The sequence below is a fragment of the Rhincodon typus genome, chromosome 5 (genome assembly GCF_021869965.1).
Source record: "Rhincodon typus isolate 14 chromosome 5, sRhiTyp1.1, whole genome shotgun sequence".
Classification (NCBI taxonomy): Eukaryota; Metazoa; Chordata; class Chondrichthyes; order Orectolobiformes; family Rhincodontidae; genus Rhincodon; species Rhincodon typus.
Window position 1 is genome coordinate 102,326,287 of NC_063336.1, and position 13,223 is coordinate 102,339,509.

The following is a 13,223-nucleotide window of genomic DNA, read 5'->3' on the forward strand; positions in this document are numbered from 1 at the left end:
TTAATACGCTATAAGATGGGTGGCACGGTGGCTCAGTGGTTAGCACTGCTGCCTCTCGGCGCCAGGCACCCAGGTTTGATTCCACCCTCGCAACTGTCTGTGTGGAGTTTGCATGTTTTCCTGGTGTCTGCATGCGTTTTGTCCGGGTGCTCCAATTTCCTCCCACAGTCCAAAGATGCTAAATTGCCCATAGTGTCCAAGGATGTGCAGGCTAGATGGATTAGTCATGAGAAATGCGAGGTTACAGGGATAGGGGGGATGCTCTTCGGAGGGTCAGTGAGGACTCCATGGCCTGAATGGCCTGCTTCCATGCTGTAAGGATTTTATGAAACTCTCATTGGCCTAATAAAAGCAGTAGTCTCCATTTTAGACAAGGTTAGGAGCAATTTCTTATTTCTAACATCTGTAAGGCAGAAGTTGCAAGCAACTTTAAATCTATTCACAACTTTCACAAAATAAAGTAAAATCACTGAATTTTATCTGTTTAAAAAATTACATTTAATCACTAGAATCCCTTTTTAGGTTCAAAACAAAGCAAGATTACTAGACTTTGTAAATCATTGTTCAGTTAATTCATTTAATGCCTCCTACTTTAGGAATGGCCACCTTAAGTAGATGGATCTTCCATCATTTTTGGAGATTATTATTTGGGTAGTGAGTTTGTGTATACAAGACAACTAAAAGAAAATTAGAACTATGGTTAGTTGCCCGTGAATCCCTGAATGATGTAAAGTATACTTGGTACGACTGACATCTTGCCTCGGGGCTTTGTGGTTCACGCATCATCTAACCATTTGGAGTTATTTCCTTTGTGTAATCTAAGCTTAATACTTTTTTTTGAGGCATTTGGTCATGCATTTTAAATAGGTAAGGAATATCTCTGAATTCTGTCTGTCCTCTAAGTATGAACTGGCGCAGGAGAGGAGGAGTTAAAATCTGAGGAAGTTTTAAAGGTTAAATGCAATATGGAACACGTACATATTTCGTGCATCTGGCTATAAAAGTTCATTGTTCCTACCAATTCTTAGTTTTATGATGGAATATTATTGAAGGGATACATTTGGTGCTCTAGGTCATATTATCTATTTTAAGCACTCAATTTTGCCCTGCAATTGATTGCATGGCAAACATTGTTTTAGATGTGTAGCTTTCTTAGCACTGAATGAATATTCAATCAATTTAATTCACACCTACCAATCATGATTAATCTGACTCGCTCTCTTTTTTTTTTCTTCACCTCCCCATCCCCCTTAGATCTTGGTATTATGGTCTCCACATTGTTGCCCTGTTGGTCATACTGGCATTGCCAATGAAGCCAAGAAAAAAGGAAAATGAACAGAATCACTCAAAGCAGAAATGGAAAGAAGTGGATAATGTGTTGACTATGAACAGTCATTCTGCTACGAATAACAACTTGAACCAGATCCCAAGACCATCGTGAACACCAAGTGCATTTGAATGGGAAGCTGGACTACAATTAAACTTATTACCTTCTTTAACTACTGACAACGTATTAAAGAGGGTTTTGTGCTGTTGGACTTCTGCAAAGTATCCTGAAGCAACAATATACTATATAAATAATTTGTTTGAAAGGCAGCACGGAAACAAAACTCATTTATATTTAACTAAAGCGGAGAAGGAATGAAAGTAATGTGATCAGCTGCACTTTGCTGACCATAACTGGTTGGAATTGATCGCTACTATGCACACTACTTCAGTCTAGAGATTATTGGTTTTCTTTACCTTTTATGGAAATGTTGCCTTTGAGAGGTTATTGTAACCACATTTTTAGATAAGCCATGAAGTTGTACTATCTGAAGTCATCTACAGCCAGTCCCACTAGAATCTTTTGTACAAAACCAAAACTGTATGTGATCCCAGATATGGCGCTTTATGCAATTAAAATAGCTAGAGGTGGATAAGTCTTGCTGATAATGACTCATCCTAAATAGCTACAACTGATCTGTGAAAATTAACATAACTTCAGTGTAATGGGGTGATCAAACCACTTGCTTCATACTTTTTTTCCATCTTGGGAATTTGCAAGTTTTCTTGGTTGATCCTGTTTTGCTCTTGTATTCTTTTATGAATCAACTGACTGAAAAATACTGTGATCTTGTGTACTATGTGATTTAAAAATTTACATTTTGGTAAGATTAATTAGTTTTTTTAAAATAAAGCTAGCTATATCCTCTCCCCTCTTCTTCCAGTTTTTATTTTGGGAAGTTTTGGAAAACCATGTCTAAGTTAAGCCATCTGACCTTGCATTTACACCTACAACTGTAGCCATGATGATGTTCAAATCCAAAGTTGGGGCCTGAACTGACTCCAGAGCAAAGGGTCTTTAACAGAATTAGCTTGATTATTCTCTACCAGCTAATAGTTATGAGAACCTGTTGAGTGAATCTGAAAATAAGACTTTTTCCTTGAATGTATTTTTCACTGCCTGATCCGAACATAAGTAACATTGGCTTCACAGGATTTACAGCACCCAGGACTTCCATCAAATTAGCTTTTGGGTAAATGCATGATTGGCAAAGATTTGTGTTGAAAGGTACAAAGGAGTTTAAAGCTGACAGTATCAATTTCCTGACCAGATAGAAATTAAACCAATACTATCTGTTTCATTGATTTGAATTGCATCAATCAGCAGGAAAATGTTAAATGCACTTCAAGATGACACTTTTTTGATTTGTTCTATGTAATTATGTAAGTGACATTGCCTATTGAGGTTAAACACTATGCTTGGAGTAGAAGCTAGGAGAAGTAAAAGAATTGTTTTCAATATAAAGCTTTCAATGAGGCAGTATGTTCTGCAATGTTAGGCTCCTGTAAAAATTGCAGTGTGTAACATGCACAGCGACATTGAGATTTTAGCTACCAGGATAGTAAATATATAGAATTTTCATTCATTAAATTTGGTTGTGAGGTTTGGGTTTTTCTTAATTATAGGGACATGGTTTGTCTTTTTGCATTTAGTGTCCAAACTATAAACTGCACATGACGTTTTAAAGGGTGCATGTTTAGAAATTGAGAATTCCTTTCTATTTAATTATCAGATTGATTTTTGTCAGGAATGTTTCAAGGAAGCTGGAAGAAACAACTCCTCAATTTGCAGTGTTAACAACAAACCGTTTTTTAAATTAATTCTGACTGGAATCATATCCATAATCTGCAATTACATTGTGATGCCATTTTCTTTGTAAATCACTTTTCTATAAGTTACTTGCCGCTCCAAGATTAATTGCAAAAAATACTATCGATAACCGTCCAGCTTGGTTCAATTTATAAAAGTAAAATTCTTAATGATAATTTAAAATGAGGACCACTAAGGTTTCATTACTGTTGTATAGCCTACTGTTTAACATATGCATACAATTTGATTTTCACAAATACTAATTTTGGAGTCACAAATGTAAACTTATGATTATTCTACAGTGCGTATAGTTTGAACTGATTCCAAGAACCACTTTTTCCCACTTGGCTTCACATTGTTATGCTAATGTTATTTGATGTTCTTCATGATGATAATCTGTAACAGTCATCTGCGCTTAATTATTTTTAAACATACTTCCAAACAGACCCGAAGAATTTGTCTCCCCTCTCCATAAAGAATTTTCTTGCGTGTGATAATATCTCTGCAATATTGTCCTTACTAAATTTATAAAAGCCATGTTTCAACTGGGAATGTGTTGAGCAGCAAGTATTTTTTTGAAGGGTTTTGCCTGGGAGATATGAACACACAGAAATTGCAATGCCTACCAGTCTGTATGTTTGTGTGCTTCTGAGCAAATGGTTTGAATCATGTTAATATCTATATATTGTTAATTTCTCCACCCAACTTCCTTTTTATCTATTTAAAAATGTTGATTTATAGATTCTGTTTCAACCATTAATCCTGGAAGTGAATTCCACAACCTTTCAGCTCTTCTTTTCTTTTATAAATTCTCCTGTCCTGAATTTCTTGCATTTTAGTCCTGTATCTTTGATCTCTTGCTCTCAACTTGAAATAGGCTTTTACCATCCTGTCTCATTCTTCAAGAATTTTAAGCACTTTGTAATTTTCAAAGTAATAGGATATTGTTTCAGTGAGGAAAATATCCCATTTTTCAAACCTGTCTTTGTATTTCCTCAAGCTAATATGCAAGTGAATCTGTGCTACATCTTCTTGAGCACTAGTATCTCTTCCCATTGCTCTAAAGCCCCTGTGCTCTGCTTCCTCCCTGCTAAGCAATCTTTATTCTAGTATATTATCATTTCTGTAAATCATACTTCTAAACCTTAGTGAGCTTAAACGTAGTATTTTGACAGAGGCTTTCCCAAAGTCCATATACATTACAGCTACAGGATTTTCCCCAAATCATACCTGTTCTCTCTTCAGTATTTTGAATGTTGTCAAGCAGGAAAATTTCTTTTTGAAATCCCTGCTAGTCAATTTAGCTAATACTGTTAGCCAGATAAGTGATATATTGTTGCCCTCCCCAGTTCTCCTAATTGTAGTTGGGTTTTGCATCAACTGATTAATTGGAGCAGAGCAATTGTATCAGATGCAAGAGTTCTTAACAGAATTGAGTAATATTTGGAAATATTGGGAAATAAATATTTTTGAATTCCTAGAATTTACATTTTTAGTGTCAATTAGTTTTAAATTAAAAATTCTAATTTTTTTAATTGAGCAAGTAGTAATCTCTGAAATTGTTTTTGGGACTAAATTGAAAATTCTTTACGAATTGATAGTGCTAGCTATATCATAGCTAAAATTTGAGCTCTTGCTATTGTGCAGGTTCTAAATAATTAGGTTCCCTCTTATATTTTATCATCTGAAGTATTGTCAACAACCACGGCTAGTCCGTAAGCTGGGTCTTCATAGCTGTGCTGGGGGGAAAATATCTGTTCAGTAAATTTATTGAAGCTAGTGAACTAGCTTCATGTTTGAAACATAGTTGACCACAATTTTTGTTTAAAGAAATAACTATTGTTAGGCTGTAAACACGATCACTTAAAATAAGTTCTCTGTTTCAGAAACTACAATGAATGATTGCATAAGTATCATGTATTTATTCAGGTATATTAAATCTTGTTACCTTCAAATTAAATCTCAGTTGGAAATAAATTTTAACGTCTCACTGAGCGCTTCCAACATTGAGATTTATCACTTCAGGGCTGTCCTTTAGAGTGTATGTCTGGTTCAAAGTGGAAGTTAAGAATGAAATAAGATAGTGTGAAAAAGCCAAGAATTGTGTTTCTCTATAAATATGGATAAACAGTACTTGTCATCTATTCCTTATGTTTAGCACTGGCTTCAAGGACAGCTTTTGAGGGTCGAACAAAATCTTAGTTCTGTTTCTTGCTTTTTAGTTGCCTTTGTTTCAAGTGCTGGATCTGGGTGATATTAAGACAATGTAATGCAAAGTTATAGTAGAATTTTGTTCCATCTGCCATTGCACTGTAATGATGTAATCGTTGTATCAAGTTTACAGTTACAAAAATTGTTCAAACTTCATTGTATTTAAAAAAAAATCATAGTAATGCAAATCATATCCATCCAGGAAAACTGAAGACAATTTGTCTTTTAAACCACTATCAGTAGGTAAGGTATTAAAGATATGGATAAAGTATTTGTATTCGAGATATTGAAGGGAATTAGAGAATTGTTGCAAAATGCAGGACAGTGGAGTTGAGGATTGCCAGATCGGTCATGGTCTCATTGAATTGCAGTGTAGACTCAATGGGCTGAATGGCAAACTCTGCTCCTAAGTCTTATGATCTAAATTTCATCTGATGGTCATCTCTTGAGAAAAAGATGACAACACACCTCTGGATCTCTTGTAATTTGTTTTCAGATTTGACCACCACCACAAATGTATTTGTCTCAAATTGGTTTCAAAAATGGTTCAAACAAGGAGGGGAAAAAACCTTTTACAAATGCAGACTTTGTAAGCAACTTTATTTTTCTATTAATACCACTGTAGAAAGGAATTGTAGCTGCTTTTTTTCCCTTTGGAAATAAATGTTTAGTGGCTCAGTGCTTTTAATCTAATGTGCTTAGACTAAATTATAATCACCAAAATATGCCTTTTCTAGTTTTCACAATGTCTTTTTAATCCTTACAGTAAAATTATTACAAAATTTTGAACTCTGTAAAATATTTTGTACTATACACTACAGGGAAAAAGTTCTGCACTGATGTCATTGAAAAAATTCTTTAGCTTTGTATTTAATGTTAGCAATTTTTCATTGTTTTGATATGATGCCAGCTGTTTGAATGATTGTAACTTCATATAAATTGTTTCATTTTGTGTGTTTGTGTCAAAATGTGATTAAAATAATTGCTAAGAATTTGTCTCCAAAAGAATTTGAATAGAATTCCAGATTTGGGTTTCATTCTATTGAATGAATAGTGTTAAAAATGGTCTGTTATGGGACATTAAACAAAAAAAAAATGAAAGAACTGTGGATGCTGGAAATCAGAAGCAAAGACAGAAATTGCTGGAAAAATTCAGCAGGTCTGGCAGCATCTGTAGACAGAAAACAGTTAATGTTTTGGCTCCACTGATCCTTCAGAACTTCTGAAGAAGGGAAAATGTGAACTCTGATTCTTTCCGCAGACGCTGCCAGACCGGAGTTTTTCCAGTAACTTCTGTTTTTGTCTGTTGTGGGGACATATTTCCTCATGTCTGAAATTATGTAACGTTTGTGATTTCCATTGCTATAAATGGATGCCATTGCAACTCATTTGATAATTGGACAATGTTTTAATTAGTGTTTTAGTTTTAGGCCATCCAAAACCGCATTGTTGATTTTTACATGTATGCTTATAATTCCCAGCTCCACATCACAGGCCTCTTGACTCCTCCAAAGTTATTTAATGAATTGACTGCTAGTCTGCGAGATTGAGCTAGAGTTTACTAAAGGAATCGATGGCCTGACATGGTCATTGTGGATCATGTGGGCAGTGTTAGTATCCAGTCCAGCAGGTAACTGGTACTTGGCAGGAGATAGTTCCAGTGGGTAGGTTGAAGGTCCTCTTTAAGGTCTGTCTGCAGTCTTCAAACAGGCTGCACACAGAGCTGAGAGAGTATTGCAGCAGAAGTGAGCCAGTGGATAACTGCTTTAGCAACAGGAAGTATGGCTCCACGTTTCACTTGAGGTGCTCCAGCAATCTGAGAATAGAGGGAGAAGTTTGTTTCCAGTAGATTGGTGGGGGGGGGGGGGGGGGAAGAAGGCCAACACCCTGTTTTCTTTTAAACAAAATGACTGGAGGTGACTGAGAAAACAGTCTGTGGGTGCTTGAATGAAAATGGTTGCAATTCCAGAATTACTTCAATTAATGTAAGGAATTGCACAGAGTGCCATGTGTGACTGCAAGGTTGCAGCCCTGCGTGCTCACGAGCCCTGAGGGGAGTAACCCATGGCACAGTGATCAACGACCGCCATGCACAGTGAACTGCATTACTGCATCAAACTGAAAAACTGGTCAAATACAGGTAAGCTCTGAATCTGGACACTGCAATAGCCACTTGTAGTTTGCCTCCAAATTATGGACTGATAACTATTTAAAGTGGTGCAGTCTTAACGAGTGGCTATGAGACATGACACCAATATGCAGGGAAAGAAGTAGAGGTGTGCAGGATGCAGTCTGTGCCTCCTTTCCTGTAGTCACACAGGTGGAAGAGGCAGTGGTGGTTGCACAGATTTCAGCACACCAGCCTATCACCGAGGGCAATGTCCAGGTTTTATCCGCGCATTATGAGGAAAGTGATGGTCATGACTCTGAGGCCTTTGACTATAGAAGCTCCAAATCAAGGTCTGGTAAAAGGATGTAGGTTGTGAAGTTGTTAACCAGATTCTCTGCCACTTGGTCAGTAGTGGATGAGGTGCTATTATTTGCCATCGAACCATGAGACTTGAGAGGAGGAGCCACTATCTGAGCAGGCATCATTCCAATGCAACCTCTGACACAGCTACTCTCTCTCTTGGTTGGGGATTGACACCGATTTAGAATGGGTGCACTAGCTGGTGAGCTACATGTAAGAGAGAAAGTGACAGCTATGTGCAATCTTCAACAAGACATTGAGAGCAGGAATAGCAGTGCTCAACTTCCACAATACGAAGCATCAGGAGTAACCACTGAAGTGGTAGATACTAGAACAATGGGAAATGTGTAAACATGTGCCACAGGTTCCTCTGCTCACATGCACAGATGGTAGAGACGTCTATCAATGCTATGACTGTAACCATCTTTCTAGAGTAAGAACCACCTTGCCTCCTCATAGAATTGGAGAATCCCTATAATTTGGGAAAAAGTCCATTTGGCCCATTGAGTCTGTACCAGTTCTCTGAAGAACATCCCACTCAAACCCGGCCCCTACTTTAAACCTGTAACCCTGCATTTCTCATGGCTAATCCACCTAGCCGCATATCCCTGGACACTATGGGGTAATGAGCTTGGCCAATCCATCTAATGTGCACATCTTTTGGACTGTGGGAGGAAACCGGAGTACCCAACTAAAACCCATGCGAAGGAGGCGGGGCGGGGGGGAGGGTGGAAATAGTCATCCAAGGCTAGAATCAAACCCAAGTCCCTGGTACTATGCAGCAGCAATGCTAACCACAGAGCCATTGGAAGAGTAGGAATATTCATGAAAAGTGGCATGAAGCAGATCGCTGATTGACAAGGAGGCCATATCCTTTGTGTCCAATCAGTCTTCAACACTGGGAAGGCAAAATGACCTAGAAACCCACTGATCCATTGCTAAATTTTGCTTAACTCCACTCAGGGGAAGGCAAGGTTGCAGCCTGAAGTATTCTGGGTGCTCTGCTCAAGCCCACTCCTTGGGACCCCACAAAGGGTCCGGTATCCAGAGGCTTCCACTACAGACACTTCATACATTGGAACAGCCTGCCCTACTTGAACTTCAAGTAGGAAATAGTTTGAGTAAAGGTACCTATAGCACTTGGGCATCACTTAATTTTTTTTCGTTAAATGTCACCATTATAGGTTTTAAGCATTTTAAGATTTGGAATGCTGACTTAAGTGGCTGTTTTCTGTTTATTTCTATCCCAGTGGTGCAGGAACCGATTGTTGAAGTATAGAGCTGGAATGTGTAAAACAATGAATACAGTGTGGGCCAATGATGAATGTATTTCCATACCATGCCTAGATTTTAAAATTCTCATTTGTTTTTAATCTTTCTACAGCTAAGCTGCTCCTATCACTGTAATCTATTTGAGCCCCATGACCCTCTGTGACATATTCACACTCTTTCAGCTATAATTTAGTGTTCTTGTCAAACTTTGAAGTTATATCGTGTGTACCTAATCCAGATCATTAGGTCAGTGGTCCTAATAATGATCCCCAGAGCAATTCCTTTCAGTCTGGGAAAACAACTGTTCACGATCTCTGCTTTTCTCTCTTAGCCAATTTCATTTCTATTGTCTGTCTAAGCGACGGGCTTCAATTTTGCTGACAAGTCTATTGTGCAGCACATTAGCAAACACCTTTTAAAAGTGCATATAATTGAATCTACAACTGTCATCAACCCTCCCATCACTTCATAAGCTAAATTAATCAAATATAATCTGCCTTTTTAAAAAAAAATTAAAACAACCAGTTAGTGGCTCAGTTTGCTTTAGCTCAGCTGGCTGTATGACACCAACATAGTAGGTTCAATCCCTGCACTGGCTGAGGTTACCATGAAGGACTCTCCTTCTCAACCTCTCCCCTCGCCTGAGGTGTGGTGGCCCTTGGGTTAAATTACCACTAGTCTCTCTCTAATGACAGCAGTCCTATGGTCTGATAAGACTAGGTGACGACGTGTTTGGCAAGTTGTTAAAATACTAATGGATAAGTACTGAAATTGTTTTCAGAGTGTGTCTTGGTAATTATTTTCTACTGAAGGAAGTGCTCAATACTTGGTTGTTGTTTGGCACAGGCTTCAATCCAGGAATTCTGAAATGTAAAAAGCTGCTTTTATTTAAGTTTCAAAAGCAATATTATTGTTAATGCAGAATCAAAGAATGTCACTGTGCATAGGGAGGCCATTTTAGCTCTTTGTACTTGTGCCAGTTCTTTGAAATACTCAGCCAGTTAGTCCTATTGCCCTGTTTTTTTTTTAAATCGAGAGCCTTGCAATTTTTTCTTCTTTCTAGTATTTTACCATTCTCTCTTACTACTGAACCTGCTTCAACTATCCTTAGTGGCAGAACATTTCAGATCTTAACGATTTGCTGTGTATAAAGAAGTCTAATTTTACTGCAGCCGCCTTTTGTAAATTATCTTATGTCTGTGTTCTTTTCTGACTCTTGTGCCAGTGGAAAGAGTTATCATCTTATTGACACAATTTAATGTAGCAGTGCGGTTTCAAGTTATTCTGTTTGTCAACCAGGGTGACCCAGTGGCTCAAAACAAAATACTGTGGAGACTGGAAATCTGAGATAAAAACAAAGTGCTAGAAATATTCAACAAATCTGGCAGAATCCACTTAGAGAGACTTTGTTTGTTTGTTTGTTTGTTTGTTTGTTTGTTTGTTTGTTTTAGATCAATGAAATGGTGAAAGGTTGAGACATATGATCAAGGTAAAATACTTAGAAAACCTGTTGGAGAGATAAAGTCTGAACTTCAAGGTCAGTATTCCTGGCAGTGAATTAAAAACTAACGTTAATTTTACCAATTCTGATGGATTAGCTTCACTAGCAGTTGCTTCCACTCCAGCATCCTGGTTATGTCATTACAGTGGTATTCTCTTAAAAGTGCCAGGAAACTCTGAATGACCCTAGCACCAACAACTCAAAATGAAGAAAATTAGCCAAAGACCCTCCTGTTCAGACGGGCATAAGAAAATAATGTAACCCAAATCATTAAAGATAAAAAGAAACATGTCAAATTAAATGGGTTTTTCCTAATTTGTTACATACTTTAGACTTGAACGTTAAAACTAGAGATGAAAGGGTGCAGAGATGTAGAAAATTGTGGTTGCTTCTCTTCCAATGTGACCGCTGCATGGGATGCACACTGTCCAAATTTGTTTGCATTAAATATTCAGTGGAAAGCCAAATATACTTTGACATACTGAGTTGCTGTGTAACATGCACATGATGTTGCAGTCTAGAATTTTATATAGTGATGGCTCTTTCTTACTACTTTATGGCTGACCAGCAATCTCTCCCACTCTTTTTGTCTGTCTTTGGCATGATAACCATTTGAATGATAACCATTAGATTGATAACCTTTTGAGATCAACGTTACTGTCCTTTGGGTTAACTCTTTTCCTCACTCCACAGATGCCACCAGACCTGTTGTGTTTCTTGAGATATTTCTGATTTTGTTTCAGATTTCCACATCCATAGTACTTGGCTTTTGTGGTAACGTTTGGCCATATTATGAATGTAGTTTCATTGGCCATCAAGTTCGTGGGCCTTGGATTTAGACCTTTTCACCAAGAGGCAAGGAAGCTGTCCACTAAATCACAGGGCTTCCAACTACACAAATACTGCTAAGAAACGGATCAGGGAACAATGTAGAAATGTGTTCATTCTATCTCTGTTTGTCAATGATTCTGCCTTAAGATATAATATTCACCCATCCCAATCGATGCACACCATCTACACCATTGAATTTTCATTCCCTCCAGCACCACTTAACAGCATCAACAGTTGGTAGCTGCACTGCAACAATGTGAAGACTCTTTGACAGTACCTTTTAACTTGCAATCTGTACCACCAAGAAGGAGAAGCCAAGAGAAACTGGGGAACATCACCATCTACAAGTTCCCTTCCAAGTCACAAACAACCCTGATTTGTAACTATTGTCATTCTTTCACTGTCTCTGCATCAAAAGCTTGAAACTCTTCCCCAGTGGTACCTTATGTGTACCTGCACAAGATGGATGCAGCAGTTCACTGCCACCTCCTTACGGGCAGTTAGAGATGGGCAATAAATGACCACATTCCATCAGCAAATGAAAAGAAACCTCAGACTCAACCATGAAGCAATATGGAAAACATTGTTCAAATGGCAGTTTGGACATGGCACGATGCAGTGTAATAATGCCTATAATCTGTGAAAAGGTAACATCCAATGCTAACAGTAATAATATCCTTTCTTCCTTTGTCCTGATTTGTATCCACAGCGCTTTATGCTAATTCCCATTTTGAACCCTAATACACTAAACCCTGATCTCTCAACTTTGCTCTAATTATATTGCCAATGGCCAAGACAGGATTGATTTGGTGTCACTATTGCATAGTATTACATTGAATTTTAAAGCTCCAAAACAAGCAATTTGACCAAACAGGTAAAGGAAATTGCCTATACTCCACATTAACCTGATCCTGAGACTTCAGCTCACCAAATCAATAAATCTTTCTTCTCCCACCTCCACACAATGATATATTTAAGAGGAAGTCAATGTTCAGTACCAGAATAAATTCTATGTTCCCACCACATTATCACTCTCAAGCTGGCTACAAAACAGAAACTGAATGCAGGTGTTCAAGGTTGTTGCTCAGTTTGGCAAATGCTGTTCAACAAGCATGGGTCCTAGTACCACAGACATTTACTCAATTCTAGTCATAGAGTCATACAGCATGGAAACAGACCCTTCAGTCTAACCAGTCCATGTCTAACATAATCCCAAACTAAATTGGTCCCACCTGCCTGCTTCTGGCCCATATCCCTCTGAACCCTTCTTCTTCATGTAGTTATCCAAATGTCTTTTAAATACTGTAATTGTACCTGCATCCATCATTTCCTCTGGCACTTCATTTCACACATCAACCACCATCTGCTTGAAAAAGTTGCCCCTCAGGTCCCTTTTAAATCTTTCTCCTCTCACCTTAAAATTATGCTTTCTCATGATCTAATAAACCTCCATAAGGTCACCCCTCAACCTCCGAAGCTCCAGTTTTTAAAAAAAAGTCCCATCCTCTTCGGCCTCTTTTTATAACTCAAATTCTCCATTCTTGGTAACATCCTTGAAAATATTTTCTGCATGCTTTCCAATTTAATAATATCCTTCCTGTAGCAGGGTGCTCAGAACTGTACACAGTAGTCCAAAAGTAACCGTACCAATGTCCTGTACAACTGCAACATGACGCCTATGCTCTGACCAACGAAGGCAAGCATGCCAAATGCCTTCTTCAACACCCTGTCTACCCAAACTTATAGGTGTCTCTGTTCGACAAAACTCCCAAGGCTCGACCATTAACTGTGTAAGTCCTGCC

At 38.0% G+C, this 13,223-nt stretch overlaps 1 protein-coding gene across 4 annotated transcripts in view; it reads left to right on the top strand.

Moving 5' to 3' along the window:
• Positions 1–2,194, top strand: part of LOC109936631 (lysophospholipid acyltransferase 2-like) — a 100,679-nt gene extending 98,485 nt beyond the window's left edge. For all 4 annotated transcript variants that reach the window (XM_048597368.1, XM_048597369.1, XM_048597371.1 and 1 more), the window contains one exon: positions 1,255–2,194. In XM_048597368.1, coding sequence (XP_048453325.1) covers positions 1,255–1,441 — 187 coding nt within the window. In that variant the 3' untranslated portion in view covers positions 1,442–2,194. The remainder of the gene's footprint in view (positions 1–1,254) is intronic.
• Positions 2,195–13,223: the final 11,029 nt, after the last annotated feature.